Source organism: Diabrotica virgifera, chromosome 7, assembly GCF_917563875.1.
Source record: "Diabrotica virgifera virgifera chromosome 7, PGI_DIABVI_V3a".
In the NCBI taxonomy this organism is placed as follows: Eukaryota; Metazoa; Arthropoda; class Insecta; order Coleoptera; family Chrysomelidae; genus Diabrotica; species Diabrotica virgifera.
Window position 1 is genome coordinate 18,660,434 of NC_065449.1, and position 18,740 is coordinate 18,679,173.

An 18,740-nucleotide genomic window follows, 5' to 3' on the forward strand; every position below is an offset into this window, starting at 1 on the left:
GCCGCTCCTGAAATACTTAGAGTAGATTTATCGATGGATTCTTATGTAGTTTTGTCCTCTGAATCCAAATCTGAAAACGGCATTTCGATATCTCTAACCGTCTTCGAGATAATCGACCTCAAATTCTAAAATGTGACGTCACAATCCTTTTATTTTCCGCCGACACACTAAACGTCAGCTGAAATCGTTTATAGTAAGTAGGCTAGTTTTTTTAATCTGAATTTGTTAAGCAAAGCATAGGTTATTTACATTTGAGTTTGACATTTCGTGAATGTCAAACTAAATTTTAAATTAAGTAGATACGGCCTCCCCTTTAATGGGACTACCTAATGATAAATGGACTGTTCCATTTGTTATGAAATGAAAATTATTATAGTCGGTTCGCTAAACTCAGACACAACTGGCTAGTGATTTTAGTAGGTAATTTTTTGTTTTTTTTTTCCAATTTTGCTGAAATTGGCAAAATTACTAATTATTTAGTAATTATTAAATATTTAGTAATTATTTTTTTGTGGAATTAGCAAAATTACTAAAATCACTAGCCAGTTGTGCCTGAGTTTAGCGAACCGAATATATGAAATGTTGTTTGGAATAAAAAATTTTGGTCTTATATGTGCAATTACATCCTGCTAATGGAAAAAAATATTTAAAGACTTTTCTCAAATTATGGATACCAACGACATTTTCATTTATAACTCTTTTATTTTTAATTTGACGAAGAAAAGCTATTCTTCATAAAAAGCTTTTCATGGTCTAATATTTATGATGCAACCATCATATATCAAATTTTATTTCGATCAAGAGTAAAGTACCTTTATAATTCACAACATTTAAAGTAGAATGATATAATTGCATATTAAACATAATTTTTAATTCTGAACAACTTTTCATAATAGCAAATTTTCCATATTATGAATTAAAATACGTAAATAAACAAAGTTTTCGTTATGATAATGCTCGCATTTTCAGCTTGTTATTTTTAAATTATGATTTTTGGACATAGATTTCATACTAGTGACGCCATCCATCTGGGCGTAATGACATAATCGATGATTTTTAAAATAAGAATAGGAGTCGGGTGATAGCTCATTTAAAAGGTTATTCAATTCTCTATTCAGTAATATAAATATTAACATAATTATTTATACAGGGTGTCTAAAAAATTCAACAGCAACCGCAAAACTTAAATGTTTAGACTGGTATTTTGAGTAATCGACTGGTGGGACCATTTTTAACCTGGAAATTTGACTGGCGAAATGTATTTTTAATTACTGGAAGACGCAATTAATTCTACCTTGACTGATATTATTGAAAATGGTCATTAATATCAACATCAACAATGAGGGGAGGTAGCATCAAATGACCACCTGGATCACCAGGTTTGTCCCTCCTGGATTTTTTTTGAGGACACCTACAAAAATGTAAAATCTATAGAATACCACCCGTATCTTTAGAATTTTTATATCAACGAATTGTTAACGACAGTCTATTATGCGTTTTAACCGGATGGGTTTTCACCGCATTTAGCCAAAACGCATAGTGTGACAGGTCGGTCCGGTTGCGTTGGAAACGGATGCGTTTTGACACATCGTTACGCACTTACAAACTGCGCCAGACTAAACGCATTATGTGACAGGTCCGTCCGGTTGCGTTGGCCGCATCCGGTCAAAACCCATAATGTGACATCGCACTTAGCCCCTCGAGCCGATGGCGCAACTGTCGCAAGACAAATCTACCATCGTGTTATACATTCTTGTAGACAGTCTATGTCCGTCTAAATAAAATTATCGGCTAAATTGGACTCGTAGTTTTGTATTAACCGCTTGTGTAAGCGGGCGTGTTTGGGATTTAAGAAAAATGAGAAAAGGGCAAAATCAATCGGTGATTCGACTCTTCTTTTTAGAAGGGAAATCCCGCAACGAAATCAAAAAGCGCCTGGATTCTGTAAACGTTGACTCCTATTTTGGATAGAAACCGTCAAAAATTGGTTTGACAAGTTTCAACGTGGTGGTACTTCGGTTTTTGGATAAGTCACTCCCAGCTGCACCTAAAACGGCTATCACGTAGGATCGTGAAAGAAATCCACGATCTCGTATTGGTAAACCGCTCACTGAAGGTGCATGAGTTAGCTGAGATAGAAGATATCTCAAAAGATCTCGTTGGTTAATACTTACTTATTTCCTGTTACTCCGTAAAGGAGCATAGGGCATCCACAAAGCTTCTCCATTGGACTCTGTCTCTGGCCATAGCTGCCTCTCCCCAGCTCTTTCTCATACCTTTGTAGTCAGCTTCAATTGTTCTTCTCCAGGTCGTTGCGGGTCGTCCTTGCTGTCCTCGTCCTGCTACTGTCCATTTTAGAGCTTTCTTTGTTATATCTGAGTTGTCCTTCCTCAGGGTGTGTCCCAGCCAATTCCATCTTTTCCTTTTAATTGCAATTTCAATTGGCTCTTGTTTGGTTTTCTTCCAGAGTTCTTGATTTGTTATGATGTTGGGCCAATATACTTTCAAAATTTTTCGGAGGCATTTGTTTACAAATACTTGGAGTTTTTTGACAGTTCCGTCTGTTGTTGCCCAGGCCTCGCATCCATACAATAATACTGTTTTAACATTACTATTAAACAGTCTTATTTTGGTGTTTTGAATAATTTGTGTTGACCTCCATTAGTTTGAGAGTGTTCCAAATACTTGTTGTGCTTTTCTAAGTCGATGTTTAATGTCCGCCTCGATTCCACCATGTACGCCAAGTATACTTCCTAGGTAGCAAAATTCTTGTACCTGTTTTACTTCTTCTTTACTGATATATAATTTTTCCTGTCGGAGTTGACCTATTCTCATCTCAACTGTCTTATTGACATTTATTCGGAGACCAATTTCTGCCGCCTCTTTCTCCAGTTTACTTAGCATGTTCTGCATATCATCTATTGTATGGGATACCAGGCATATATCATCTGTATATTCCATATCAGCCAGTTTCTTACCATCTAAGTAGTTCCAAGGGATTCCGTTTTTTCTGTCTATGGTTTTTTGTAAAATGTAGTTGAGACATATATTGAAGAGTAGAGGTGAGAGTATACAGCCTTGCTTTACCCCTTTCTCTATTTCTATTTTGTCCGTCATTTGACCCTTATGTAATACCTGGAATGTTGTTTGGTTATACATCATTTGTATTATTCTAATGATCTTAGGTGGAATTTTCGTGTGGCTTAAGATGTTCCAAAGAGCTTTGTGTTTTATACTATCAAACGCTTTGGCAAAGTCTATAAACGTCATTATCAGTGCTGCATTATTTTCTTTAATTTCTTCTATGATGATACGTGATGTAGCAATCTGGTCAATACAGGATCTTCCCCTTCTAAAACCCGCTTGTTCATTGCGAAGATTTTTATCGATTTCGACGTTAATTCTTTGATGTACAATATATGCTAGTATTTTATTTATAGAACACAATAGTGTTACTCCTCTCCAGTTTCCAGTTATTCCACTCTGTAGGTACGTGTTCTTCATTCCATATCTCTATCAGCAATGCTGCCATTAACTGCACTGTTCCCTCAATGTCAGCTTTCCACAATTCGGATGGGATACCGTCAATTCCTGCTGCTTTGTTATTCCTCAGGTGACGGATTGCTTCACCTAATTCTTTCTTCGTTGGGCTCTCTGCATTTATTTTTAAACAGTTTTCAATTGGTCCTGCTGCATGGTCTTCTTGCGCAAACGGTTCGTTTTCTTGCTCTGCTATGAGTTCTTGGTAATACTCCTGCCATCTATGGGTCTGTTCTTCTGTCGTTGTGAGAACTTGTCCTCTTTTGTCTTTTAGTGGTTTGTTATTGTTTGTGTTCCTGTTTGCCAAACGCTTGGTGTTTCTATATAATTCTCTTTGGTTATTTGTTGCTGCTGCTTCTTCTGCTGCTCGAGCCATTCCCTCAGCCCATTTTCTCTTGTCTCCTCTAGCACTCTTTTTTACCTGTTTATTTGCAGCTTCATATTCTTGGGCTATTTTAATTTTGTCGTCACTTCTTTGTGCTCTATTTAATGTGGCTTTGAGGTCCTTTCTTTTTCTAATAAGTTGCCAGGTATTTTCACTTATCCACTCTTTCCGCTCTTATTCTTGATATCCTAAGATTTCCTGAGCATTTTGATGTACGGCAAGTTTAATCGATTCCCATTTCTCTTCTACACTTATCTGCATATGGTTTATAGTTTCTGCATTCAGTATTATTCTATTACTCCATTCATTATGAGTTTCGCTATCATTCAATTGTTGTATGTTGTATTTCTTGCGTCTGTTGAGTTGTTTATTGCTGTTTTTCGCCCTTATTTTTACTTTTATTTCCCCCAATAGTAGGTGGTGGTCACTGCCTACATCTGCTGATCGCTTATTCCTTACATCCAGTAGACTGCTCCTCCATTTGTTACTAATCAGAAGGTGGTCTATTTGATTTCCTGTTTTCTTATCAGATGATACTCAGGTTATCTTGTGACACTTTTTATGTGGAAATATCGTTCCTCCAATTACCATATTGTTTTCTAAACTAAATTCTATGAGTTTTTCTCCATTTTTATTTCTTTCCCCCAGCCCGTGTACTCCCATACTTGCTTCTGCCCCATTATTATCCTGACCTACTTTCGCATTCAGATCCCCCATAACTATGATAATATCTCCATTGTTTATCTTCCTCATAACTTCATTTAATTCTTGATAAAACTTTTCTTTATCCTCTTCTTCACTTACTTCTGTAGGTGCATAGCATTGCACGATGGTTACCTTCCTTATAATCGAGTTGAACTGGGCCACTATTATTCTATCTGACACTGGATACCATTTAATTAGGCCTCTTTTGTCCTCCTTGCTTACAAGTATTCCGACTCCATTTCTTCTATCATTGGTTATGTCATTTTCTGAGAATAGTAGTACACTGCCATGTGATGTTGTCTTCTTCACTTGTCCAAGCCATCGTATTTCAGATGAGCCCAATATATGTAAATTTAACACTGTCATTTTTTTTCTACTTGAGCCAGTCTGGACGCTTCGAGCATTGTCCTGACATTCCAGGCTCCAATTCTACAGCGGTTTTTGGGATGGAAAGTTTTTGTGGTCTTGGTTTGCTTCGTTTCAGTTTCTTTGATTTTAAGATTTAAGGTGAGTGAGTTATCAGCTCTCTGCACCCCGTTGGTTATAGCTCCGAACAATAAACGCAACCATGAGACAACTTCAGAGCAGTGTCTGATGCTGTTTAAGCGTAATCCAAATGAGTTTCTACATTGTTTCTAATCGTCGACGAAACAGCGACCCAGGAATAGTCGATACAGTGGACGTCACCCCGCGAACGTTCTCCGAGGAGGGCGAAGACTTTACAATCAACCGGAAAGCTGATGGCCACCATTTTCTGAGATTCACAAGGTGTGATCTATATTTACTTCATGGAAAGGAACAAAACGATCATAGGGCTATACGATGACAAATTAGTGGTCCGATTCCTCGCCGAATTTTAGAAAAAAACAGCCCCAAATATCGAAGAAAAAATACTCTTTTACATTGACAAAAGTACGGATCATTCCTCCGCTACCAGCATTGACAAATTGGTCGAAATGGGCTACAAACTGTTATTCCATCTAACGCATTCTCCAGATTTGGGCCTGTACGACTTCTTTTTGTTTCCAGACTTGAAAAAGTCACCGCCACGGAAGCCTACTTTGCAGACCTCGAGCAAATCGCCACTTTTCTAAAATTTTCATATTTATTTTGAAGAACAAGTGCTTATCGGACCGCTCGACATCAGTAATTAATTAATTAAATCACCCTGTATATTAAAACTTCATTTAATTTTGAACCACCTCTTATTTGCATACAATCATAATCACCGCTTACTACGAGCGGTTTATAATTTATAACTCCTTATTAGTTGATAAGAGATAACAGGTTTATTGTTATCGTTACGGCAAGCAATTAATTATTTTCCAACCGTTAAACGCTTGCGTAAAGTAACTACACAAAAATGGTATTAGAAAAGTCATACATTGACAATATTCTTAAAAAAATCTTAAACACAACGCATTTGGAACATTACGACTTTATCACTGAAGAATACAAGCCTAAAGAGACAAAGTATGAAGGTGAGAAATATTTTGTTACAGTAAAGAACAGTGTAAACAGTGACAAACTCAGCATATTTATTAAACGTGCCTTAGTTGATAGTGAAATTAGGAAACTGTTACCGATACGTGGATTCTTTATTAATGAAAACAATTTTTATGACCAAGTTTGGCCAAATTTAGAGAAATTTCAAGAAAGTTATGGAAGGAAGATTTTATTCCGCAAAATACCAAGGTGTTATTTAACGACATCGAAAGAAAATGCAGAAACGATTGTCTTGGAGAAATTGAGTCGTTTTAGAGCTAATGATCTTACAGAACTTTTTACTATAGAACAACTATTACTTATTTTTCAAGAATATGGAAGATTTCATGCACTCTCCTTTGCTTATAAAGAAAAACGTCCAGAAGAATATCAAAAGTTAGTGAGCCAAATTAGAGACAATTATGAATATTACAAAGATATTAAAATGTACGTAGAAGCCATGAACTACTCTCACAAGGTATGTCTAACTTATCTAGATGACAAAAATGCTAGTGATATTAAACTTGATAACAAATATGCAACAAATGCAATGGAAGTTTATGTAGAAAGTAGTAAATATAAAGGAAATAAATCTGTGATAACGCATGGTGACGGTTGGATATCAAATTACCTGTTTCACTATGACGTAAGTAACATTTATTATTTTATTTTTCCTTGAGTTATAATTATCAACAATGTAATATATTATGATCTTTTTTTCTCTGGGAACAATCAGCAAATTAGCTCAATATACACCTTACCATTAGCTGCTACACAAGTTCTCTAGACTTTGGCAAGCCCCGCCAATATCCCATAAATGTTTCTGGTATATTCAGGTCTCTTGTATCAAGAGGACATGGAGAGGGTTCCCTTTATACAGGGTATAACAAAAATACAGGTCGTAAATTAAATCACATATTCTGGGACCAAAATAGTTTGAATGAACCTAACTTACCTTAGTACAAATATGCACATAAAAAAAGTTACAGCCCTTTGAAATTACAAAATGAAAATCGATTTTTTCGAATATATCGAAAACTATTGGAGATTTTTTATTGAAAATGGACATGTGGCATTCTTATGGCAGGAACATCTTAAAGAAAAATTAAAGTAAAACAAATTATAGTGAAATTTGTGCACCCCATAATAATTTTATGGGGGTTTTGTTCCCTTAAACCCTCCAAAATTTTGAGTACGTATCAGTTAAATTATTATTCTGGTACCATTAGTTAAATTCAATATTCCTAAAACTTTCTTGCCTCCTAGTATGTTTTCGATAAGGCAGTTTTTATCGAGTTGAGGCTTATTTTTTAATATGTTTACATAAAAATTTTATGGGGTTTTGTTCTTTAAACACCCCAAATATTTGTGTACGTTCCAATTAAAATATTACAGCGGTACCATTAGTTAAACACAGTGTTTTTAAAACTTTTGTGCCTCTTTGTATTTTTTCGAGAAGGCACCTTTTATCGAGATGTGACTTCTTTATTAAAATGGTTCAAAATATACCTAAAAATGTAAATCATAAATAAATTTTCATATTTACCAAGTCTCCATAATCGTACTTAACCGTATACAAATATGTGGTGGATTTGACAAATATTCAAAATATCTCGATAAAACTGACTTTTCGAAAAGTACTAAGAGGCAAAAAAAATCTTAAAACATTGTGTTTAACTAATGGTACTACAATAATAACTTAAAGTTTGGGGGGTTTAAAGGAACAGAACCCCCATAAAATTTTTATGGGGTATCCAAATTTCACTATAATTTTTTCTCAAGGTTCTACTGCCACAAGAATGTCGCATGTCCATTTTCGATAAAAAATCTCTAACAGTTTTCGATATATTGGAAAAAATCGATTTTCATTTGGTAACTTCAAAGGACTGTAACTTTTTTTATGTGCACATTTATACTAAGGAAAGTTAAGTTCAATCGAACTATTTTTGGTCTCATAATATGTGATTAAATTTATGACCTGTATTTTTGTTATACCCTGTATATTTTTTGGAGACTCAGAAGAGTCACACATTTCTAGGATTTTTAAGTCGTATCCCTTCTACTCCTGAAGCATCGCCTAGGCAGCATTTTTCCCTCTGTCATCTATTGCTTACTTATTTGCTTCTTCTCTTAGTTAGGCTTCTTGAATTGGCTTGTACATTTTTTTGCCTTCCGTACTGTTCTTGTAACATGTGATGTGAACGTGAGTTTCTTGTCCATGGTGACACCGAGGTACTTTGCTCCATTTAACATCTCCAGCTGTTCGGCTGGTATACCGCGTCTTTTCTTAAACATCACTGTTGGGTATTTTACTGCAATTGTTCTCTGTATGCTAGACATTCACTTCTGGACGTCTAGCACTATCTAAAGGACGGCTAGTGCTGTCTAAAGGCTTCTAGTATCTAAAAAATGTCTTGGTTAATGTACTTGACCATTATTGACGTGTTGACTACATAAAGGCTGATTATTATGCATGGTGTTTTGGGGGCATCAGCTATGTATATGTTATACAGAAATGGAGGCAGAACAGCTCCTGGTAGGAGACCAGTTAATAAATAGAAGATAATGTTAATATCACTAATGTTTCTTATTGATCTAATGATGACTTTAGACATCTTGATTCTAAATTTTGAAATCTAGTAGAGGAATATGTAAAAATATACTTAGTGCAGTAACTGAAGGTTTTCACCTCCGATTTCGTTGAACCTCCATCTATTTTCTTGAAAATTGGTGAGTAGTTAGAAAATACCTCAAGGAACAAAGGTGACATAATGTCAACTTGCGCTTTTACTCTGGGGGTGGATGCCACCCCTTCTCGGGGGGTGATAATTATTTTATTAAAAATAATAACATAAATCGGTAGAGGGACAAATTATAAGCAAAATTTGTTATATAAAGTTATTAATTTAAATCGATACTTTTTGAGTTATTAAAGATCAAAAATTTTAATTTTTCGTAAAAAAATGCATGTTTTACACGTATAACTCAAAAACTATTAGCTTTTACAAAAAAAGTTCTGATTACCAAAATTGAAGATAATAAAAAACCGAATAGACTTCTCACTTAAAGAACTAAATTATTGTTAATTCAAAGTGAGTTATGGGTAAATGGGAACCCTTTCGAATTTCTTAGAAAAAAGTAAAAAATTAAACATACGCCGTTTCCTCAAAAATTAAAATTTATTGTAATTCTTAAAAGAGTTTCTTTATATTAGCATAAGTAATGATATCAACAATTTTGACCAGTTTAGAATGCATATTTTTGAAAAAAAAAATAATAAAAAATCATAATTTTTAAAATTATCGTAGTTTTCATTTTCTTTGGATAGTAACTCCAAAAATACTCAACATACCTAAAAAATGATATATAACCAAATTTTAGTTTTTTCTGTACCAAATATTTTTCCTTTTTACTATTTCTGTAGGGTAAAAAATAACCGAGATAGAAACGTTTAAAGCTAAAATTTTGCTGCGAGAACTTTTTTGTAAAAACTTATAGTTTTTGAGTTAGTTATGAAAAATCGGTTAAAAACATGCATTTTCTCACAAAAAATTAAAATTTTGATCTTTAATAACTCAAAAAGCATTCACTTAAATTATTAACTTTATATAACAAATTTTGCTTAGAATTTGTCCCTCTATCGAATTGTGGGGTTATTTTTAATAAAATAATTTTCATCCCCAAGAGGGGGTGGCACCCACCCCCAGGGTAAAAGCGCAAGTTGGCACCATGTCACTTTTGTTCCTTGAGATATCCTCTAACCACTCACCAATTTTCATGCAAATCGATGGAGGTTCAACGAAATCGGAGGTAATAGCTCATATCCACCTTCAGGTCTGTTATTACACTTTTTGAATTATTCTACTGTTCCTTCTGCATTTATTTATATTTGAAGCATATATATTAACTGCTCAAATCCTGTTTATTTTTGTATTTCCTACCAACACGATATCAATAACATACATAATAGTATATTAAGTATGGAGAACGGTAAGGGTTTTATACCGATCGAAGACAATTGTTTGGAGGAGGAGCGGAGCGACGACTTCAATTATTGTCTGAGATCGGTTACCCTTAACGTTCGACATGCTTATAACGTTTTGTCCACGATTGATACCATTATAAATTATAAAATTTTACATTTTCGTCATATTGACTAGTTTCATTCATTTTATCAAGATAGATACTTTGGTTGTTAGGTAGTAACTAGGGTGCATAACAACAATGGAGAATTGAGTTTTTATTTAGTTGTCAATAATTTTAAGTACAATTTTGATTACTATAAATTAAAATATGAGCGAAAGTGAATTTGAAGAAATTGAACGGGCTTGGGAAGAAGGGTGTTCCGCAATTATTCCCGAAAAATCCAAAATCCGTTATCAAAATACCTACCAAAGTTATAAAAAATGGTGCGAAGGCAAGAATTTAAGAATCGAAGAAAAGACTCTATTGGCATATTTCGTTCAAAGACATATGCAGTTGAAAGCTCCTGGAAGCCTCTGGGCAGAATATTCAATGATTAAATCCACCGTTTTTCTTTATGATGGCATTGATATTTCCAAGTTTTCAAATTTGATCGCGTATTTGAAGAGAAAAAATGTTGGCTATAGGCCTAAGAAAGCGAGCATTTTTACACAGGAGCAATTTGAAATATTTATGATGGAAGCACCGGATGAAGAATTCCTAGTTCACAAATAATTTAACAAATTGTACCATAAGTTTCAATATTAATAAATAATTCGTTAGTTTTCTTTATTCTTTCAAAAAATAAATTAAAATTAAGAGATTTTTTAACTCGACGGTAAGTGAATTATTTACCGTCGAGTTGGAGTACTTACCGTCGAGTTGGATTACTTACCGTCGAGTTGCTAGTAAATGTCACATACTGACGTAAAATCTGTCACGGTAAACAGTCAAAAATGATCAATCGTGCAAAAAATATCATTAGTATCTTCCTAGAATATCCCTAAATTTTATTATTCACAAATTATATTTATTATTTTTTGTTTCAGGCAACTGGAAAACCGTTGGATCTTAGATTTGTCGACTTCCAATTGGCACGCATCGGCACACCTGTTTACGATTTAGCCAGTTGTTTATATGCTTGTTCTTCTCCAGAACATTTATCAGATTTCAATAGGTTACTGGAAGTTTATTATAGCAGCCTTTCACAATCACTAACAGCTATGGACTGTGATCCTGAGAAAATCTACAGTTTTGAAGACTTAACAGGTGATTGGAAAAAGTATTCAAAATTTGGATTTTCGTATGCAGTGTTCGCAATCAGTAATTATTATCTAGTCGAAGATGAGAGCGACATCGATGATAGTTTGAAGATATGGAACAATAATGTGAATAAAAAAATTATTGAAGAACAAACTAAACAAACTATTGATGTAGTGAATGCGAAATCTAGATTAACATTATTATTGCGCCATATGGTCACCAATGGTTTTCTGTAATGTTGATAATAATATATAATAGATTTTTATGATTGATCCCATACCTCATCTTGATAGTAATTAAGCAGGTGACAAAGATATGATATTAATTTTGCCAAAGATCCAACAACTCTTATGCTTTTCTAGGTAAAATATGGATACAACGTAATTTAATTTACATTATTGTTGATGGTCTTCTATTTCCATGAAAATTTACTGACTATGTAACAATTAATTAAACTATTACTAAGGATAAAAATTTATTTATCTTAGTTATTAATACAGTATTATTTTAGCTATATATTTTTCTATTGAAACAATCATACTCAGATTTCTGCCAATAGGATCTTTATCTAACAAGATCGCGAGAGAAAATAGATCTGCTCCGTAAAACAGTCCGAAGAGGAGTGGTAATTTTTTCTTAAGAAAGTTAACAACTGGACACATTGCCACTGTCCCTAATTATATCGAAATTTATTCATTTAAAAAAGGATACTAAAATTTATTAGGGAACGTTGTGTTTCAAATGCTTTCAAATCTACCTCCCGCGGTTGAAGGGGATGCAAATCCATATAATATAATTCCCTTATCCTGCCAAAAAAATCATGTTTTTAAATGCATTAATAGCAACTAAATGCAAATTCGCATTTTGCTGCTATTAATTTGTTGTAATATAACCAACTCAATCTACAGCCCACGTGTTGGGAAGGTCCATACCTTACCTAAGGGCATCATTCTGCTTATACTATATCCATCCTATGGAGTTTTATTTAAGTATGCACCTTTAATACCTGACAACATACCTACAGAAATGTTAAAGCTCATTAATGAGGAAAACATTGGAATACTAGTCAAACTTTTCAATGATGTTTATTCGACTTTTGATATCCCTGAAGATTGGTTAAAGTCCGAATTCATAACCCCACCAAAAAAAAACAACGCCAGAAAAACTGTAGCGATTATAGAATGATAAGCCTTATTAGCCACACTTTGAAAATCTTTCTACGTATCATCCACAGTAGAATCAGAGATAAATGTGAAGAAGACCAGGATGAAACACAATTTGGCTTCAGAAATGGACTGGGAACCCGGGACGCACTCTTTGCACTAAATGTATTATTGCAGAAATGCCGAGATCAAAGGAAAGACGTCTTTGCTGTATTTATTGACTATGATAGCTTGCATAAATGGAAAATCAACAAAAATATGCAAAATACAAAGAGGTGTCAGGCAGGGTTGTATACTGTCCCCACTGTTATTCAATTTATATTCAGATAGAATATTTAAGGAAGCGCTGCATAATTTGGAATGGGGTGTGAAAGTTAATGGAATTCTGATAAATACAATCAGATATACAGACAATACAGTTATTCTAAGTGATGATGTGAATGAATTACAACACCTTTTAAATGCCATTGACACAGTGGGAAGAGAATTTGGCCTAAACATAAACTGTTCAAAAACAAAATACATGGGATTTAGCCGTTTGGCCCATCAAGATTCACGGTTATAGTTGATGGTCATATAATTAAAAGAGTACCCAGTTTTAAATATCTTGGTTGCCATATTATTAAACAACTAGATCCAGATAAAGAGATAAAATCTAGAATCGAGATAGCCAGCACGACATTTTTAAAATGAGGTCATTTTTCTGTAATGAATTTTAACTTCGAAAGCGCATAATTAAATGTTACATTTGGTCAGTCCTCTTGTATGGTGTCGAAGCATTGACATTAAAAATATCCACCATTAACCGTTTGGAGGCCCTTGAAATGTGGCTGCACAGACGTATACTGAAAATACCATGGACGGCTATGCTGACAAATGTGGCAGTCCTTAAGAGAGCAAATGCTACCCGCGAGCTGCTTGATAACATCAAATATAGAAAGATGGCCTATTTTGGACACGTAGTAAGGGGAGACCGCTATAACATTCTTCAACTTATTATGATGGGTAAAATCGAAGGACGCAGAGGAATTGGTAGAAAGCAGGCCTCTTGGTTGAAGAATATCTGGGAGTGGACAGGAATAAAGAAAGCAGAACACCTATTAAGAATAGCTCGAGACAGAGACAGTTTCGCCATGTTAATCGCCAACGTCAAGGGGACTTGATAGGGCACTTTAAGAAGAAGAACTTTAATGCATTTAATATTTTTTTGAAGGGTTTTTACCCTAATATTTCTTTGGTGGCTCAGATGGCATCCAACCTGTTTTAACACTGATGATGATTTTTAATAAAATCGAAAACTTTCTGTGATGTAGCCTCTAAAGCGATTTTTAATAAAATTTTGTACCTTTTACAAAGGATTTTTTTTTCAATTTTTGTGATTGATGGTATACAGTAGGGTGCATAGAAAAAGGCGAAAAACGATTTTTTACGATGAAAAAGTAATACCTCACAAAAATATCTTCTGCCCCCCCAAGACAATTAAAAATTTTGAAAAAATATTAACAGACGAAAAAAATTTTTATTTCGAAACGAAAATGTAATAGCTCAAAAAAATTGCCTAACACACTATGTAGTATTTTAGTAAAATTGCGTTGAAATAAAAAAATATTTTCTGCCCCCCACGGCAGCTAAAAATTAGAAAAAATACATTAATATGCGAATTTCTTTTGTAAGGGAAATGTAACATCTTATAGAATTTGAATAAATAAATTCGGTTTAAATTGGAAAATATTTTCTAGTTTCACAAGGCAATTCAAAATTTCACTGAAGAGGATGGGTACGTATTTTCGGCTGCAATGCTATTTAAATGGAGGTTCATTTTTTTCGAATCCTGAGAAAACTAATAAGTATTTTTGAAAAAATTTAAACGCAGAATGGAAGATTACGTTATTGGCGAGGGCCGAAATTCCCTGAGAACTTCTATAATGTTTATTTTAATAAGCTACAGGGGTGAAAAACTAAAAGAAAATTTAGTGTGATATTTAATTTAAAATACCTCATTCAGGGACTTTCGGCCCTCGGTTATAATATAGTATTTCATTCTGCGTTTAAAGTTTTCAAAAATATTTATTGGTTTTTTCAGGATTCGAAAAAAATGAACACAATGTCCGTGGTAATATTTCCAAATCTATCTTTGTCATACAACGCACTCAGTTGAATAGAATATTGTCAGCATACTGTCAGTCAGACAGCGACAATCAGTGACAATTTTCAATATTTGACATGGCATCGGAAATATTTTGAGTTGTTGATTAAATAATGTTGATATATAGTGTATTTGATAAATAATTGATTTAAGACGTGAACTTAATAAAAAATTATTTATTGTATATTATTTGTGGAAGATCCAAGCAGAGAATACATCAGGATAATATATTCTGTGATCCAAGTATTTTGTTGTTAAAGATGTTCAAAATTGTAAGTGTTCCATAGTAATAATATATTATTAAAAAATCACTTTAACACTTTTCCTCTTTTCTCGATTGAGTATTAGTTTTTGTTGTACATATAAATTATTACAATCACTAAATACATAGTTAGTGAAAAAATTATCACATTTATTAACTGAATTAATAATTTGCAATTATAAAAATTAGAGTTATCCAAGAACATTCAAAAGTCATCTCTTTAAATTAATGATGACATTTTCAAGTACAATGACATTCTAGTAATGTTTACATATCCATACCAGTGTGAATTTTACTACACGTAATTTTCCGTGTAAAGACAGAAAAAGTAGGGATACCCGTAAAATATTTGCGAATTATGTACCCATGGAATTAAGAAAAGTATACTAAAACATTCTTTTTATAACAAAATAGCCTAACGTATCCGTCTCCCTGACGCCACCCAAGTTTTTTAATACTAAAATAAATATAAAGCAAAGTACAAAATTAGGCATATAAATATTACAAAAAAATATATAAAAGCATTCTATTCGAAGATGTCTTCCGATTTAGCATTAAAGTGAGGCATAGTTTTTCTGGAATCAATTCGAGTTTTTATAAATCCATCCCTCGAATACGCTCCACAAACTGCTAGAGAAGCTTGTGTCACAAGCTTGACACATCGTTCTACACATTGTTTGTGGCAGTGATATTTCTCAATCTCAATGTTAAAAGGTTTTATGTTAGGATTCTTAATATTTATAATCTCGCAGATTGTCACTCGAAAATCTAGAGAATATAGGTGGTTTTGGAAGGTGATATTCTTGTTAGTTAATTAACTCAAAGTAGTCGTTTGAATCAAAATTTTTATAGGAGAAAGTTTGAAGACCCTTACGTCTTTTGATTTGGTCACTGGCAAACTTCTTTTGATGTCCAAGGGGTAGATCATTTGAATGTCGCAGACATACAAACCACTGAAGCGGTTTTTTAAGCTGTTCTTCTAACAGCCGTATTACATCACCCTTAACGCCCGTATTTACAACTGTTTCGTCACATGCAATAGCTGGATTTGATACTTTCTGATATACCAGACAGCGGATACCCATATCCGAAATATTTGCACCCTGGCTCATGCACAAGTGTTATTCCACGATCGATTGGCCATAAAAGTTGGTACTGTTTTTACTTGAGCTAAAGTTTTGTCCTTGCGTTGGTAACTTTCTTCTTTTACCGTTTTTCTCTCTGATTATATTTGTTTTTGTTTTCCCTATCAATCGAGCTTATCACCATTTTTCTGGGATCTCGTTGATTTAATAACTTTTTGATACTCACTTTTTGAGATTTGCTACAAAGACAATTAATCAGAGTGTCACATTTGCATGATGCAAGATCGAAACGTTTAGTTTTACTTTTGTTCTTAAAACACTGAATTTTATTTTTGTAAAATTCATTGTTTTGCCTGTTCTTAAATGATTTCATAAGACTTATGAAAGTTTCATATATTTGTCATGATAGGCTTTTAAAAGCTGAATAATTCTTGTATGTTAAATTATTGGTATTGAAGCTTTTTTACATATTTCCTTCAAGTTAATTGCAACCTGTTCGGCAATACCAAAAAATTTTGACTCTTTGTTGCTGAGTTTTTTATCTTCTTGCAACCATAAAACTTCATCGCTTATTTGTATTTCGGTAAAACATTTTCAGGTATATTTGGTGGTTGCCCAAAAATGGGGCGGTCCACAGCACACCTTGATTTTATTCCCCATGGTCCTGATTTATCTATTTTAAAAATCTTTAATTTACAAACAACAATAATAACAAAGTAAGGCATCGCACCAAACATAATTGAAAATTACATGTACGGACTCACGAAGCGGGACATTTCAAACGGGTTGGGGAGACTGAAAAAACAAATAAAACTTTAAATATCATTTAAATTTGTAATTGACAATATTTTAAGTTTCCTTTAATTGATTTTAGATCGAGTTAGCACATATTTTATTCCAAATAATTGATTTTAGATCGAGTTAGCACATATTTTATTCCAAATAATATAAATTGAAATTTCCATAAAAATCAGATATTTAATAAAATTCAAGGTCTTTGGGGGGGGGGGGGGGGCAGAAAATTCGCTTAGAAAAAAATTAATATGCTGAAAAATAACACTAGCAACTTTTTCAGGCTATTAGATATAACAACTACAGGAAAAATTTTCTTTTCCTTGTGGATTTTTTAAATATTTTTAATATTGTCACGATTTTAGCAACACTCGTATTACTAACGAAAGAGACTACTTCATAATAATTTAAGATCAAAAGCTGTTCACCAGTCTCTTTTTTCGTTCTTTTTTCTTTGAGCGTGTTTACTCCTATTACATAAAACCGATATTGACAGAATTAAGTAAAGGAAAATTTCATTTATTAATAAAATTTCCCAATACACGAAAAAAGACCACTTGAAGCAATTTGCTGGTGTCGGATGAGAGCAGAAGGCAGGGAAAAAGAATGAGTACAAAAGGTCGCTTAGGGATTTCGAATATTAAGAATGTAGGTTGGTATGGGCAAAATGTGGGTTGTCATAAATAGAAAACGCGTTGAAATATATGTGATTTCGTTTCGAGAACGGCATGAGAGAAAATTGGGAATGAACATGGCCGGAGATGGATTTTTGTTGTTTTCTAGATTTGGTATCCGCCAAAAAATGACAAAAAAAATTTATATAATAAAAAGAGATGTGAATAGGGACTTCACAAGGTTTCAAAAATCAGTAAATAGACTTACGTGCATAGAAATCGGCCCACTTAAAAATTTGGTCATTTTTGATATCTCGTATTTCCTAAACTTGTTGGCCGATTTAGGTGATTTTTTTAATATGTTATAGCCTGATTCTTTAACAATATCGTTGTAATAATATTGTTGCTAAACAGATAAATTTTTATTGCATACCGGGTGTACTAATCAAACTGTGTTTTTTCTCAAAGTTCGCAACACCCTGTGGAATATTCTAGCATTTATAAAATACTGAAATTAAAATCCAACTATAGCCTTAGGTTTTCTTAACATTCTGTTTTTTGATTCATTCCCTTATGTTGCATACTAAAAATGTTGGGTATTTTAACAATTAGCCTTGTTTTCGGCAATACAGGGTGTTTTTAAAAAAATACGGTAAACTTTAAGGGACAATTCTGAATGAAAAACAATGACCTTTTGTTTTATAAACATATGTCCGGGAATGCTTCGTTTTCGAGATACGGGGTGTTGAATTTTTTCTTACAAACTGACGATTTATTTATTGCTTTAAAACCGGTTGAGATGTGCAAATGAAATTTGGTGGGTTTTAAGACGTAGTTATTGCTCATTTATTGACATACAACTAAGATTTTTATATTGACCATTGGCATTCATATTACCCGTCGGTCGTATATGATCGGTCATATTACCCGTATGCGCGCCAATGGTGAATATTAAATTATAAATTCTATGTCAAAAATCGGCAATAACTATCTCTTAAAACCTACCAAATTTCATTTGCATATCTCAACTGGTTTTAGAGCAATAAATAGATCGTCAGTTTGTAAGAAAAAATTCAACATCCAGTATTTCGGAAACGAAACATTTGCAAACATACGTTTATAAAGCAAACTGTCATTATTTTTTCATGCAGAATTACCCCTTAAAGATTGTCCCACTTATTTAGAAACACCGTGAATTGATGAAGAACATGTCTAGTTGTTAAAGTACCTAACTTTTTATTATCCAACATAAACGAATGAGTCAAAAAACAGAATGTTAAGAAAACCTGAGGTTATAGTTGGGTTTTAATTTCAGTATTTTATAAATCCTAATATAT

General features: G+C 33.4%; 1 protein-coding gene across 2 annotated transcripts; it reads left to right on the forward strand.

The window, feature by feature from the left end:
- The first annotated feature begins 5,903 nt into the window (after positions 1 to 5,903).
- On the forward strand, positions 5,904 to 11,853 carry LOC126888880 (uncharacterized). 2 transcript variants are annotated; one of them, XM_050657308.1, is made up of 2 exons: positions 5,904 to 6,593; positions 11,128 to 11,853. In XM_050657308.1, the coding sequence occupies exons 1-2, from the start codon at positions 5,994 to 5,996 to the stop codon at positions 11,575 to 11,577; spliced, it is 1,050 nt and encodes a 349-aa protein (XP_050513265.1). In that variant the 5' UTR covers positions 5,904 to 5,993; the 3' UTR covers positions 11,578 to 11,853. The 2 variants fall into 2 exon arrangements, with proteins under 2 accessions (XP_050513265.1, XP_050513264.1); XM_050657307.1 differs by having other exon boundaries at positions 5,909 to 6,761.
- The last annotated feature ends 6,887 nt before the right edge of the window (positions 11,854 to 18,740 follow it).

Bases quoted from the DNA above. Each gene is read 5' to 3' on its own strand.
- LOC126888880 (XM_050657307.1), top strand. From the start codon at position 5,994: ATGGTATTAGAAAAGTCATACATTGACAATATTCTTAAAAAAATCTTA. The intron at 6,762-11,127 runs GTAAGTAACATT...TTTTTGTTTCAG, and splicing joins ATTACCTGTTTCACTATGAC to GCAACTGGAAAACCGTTGGA.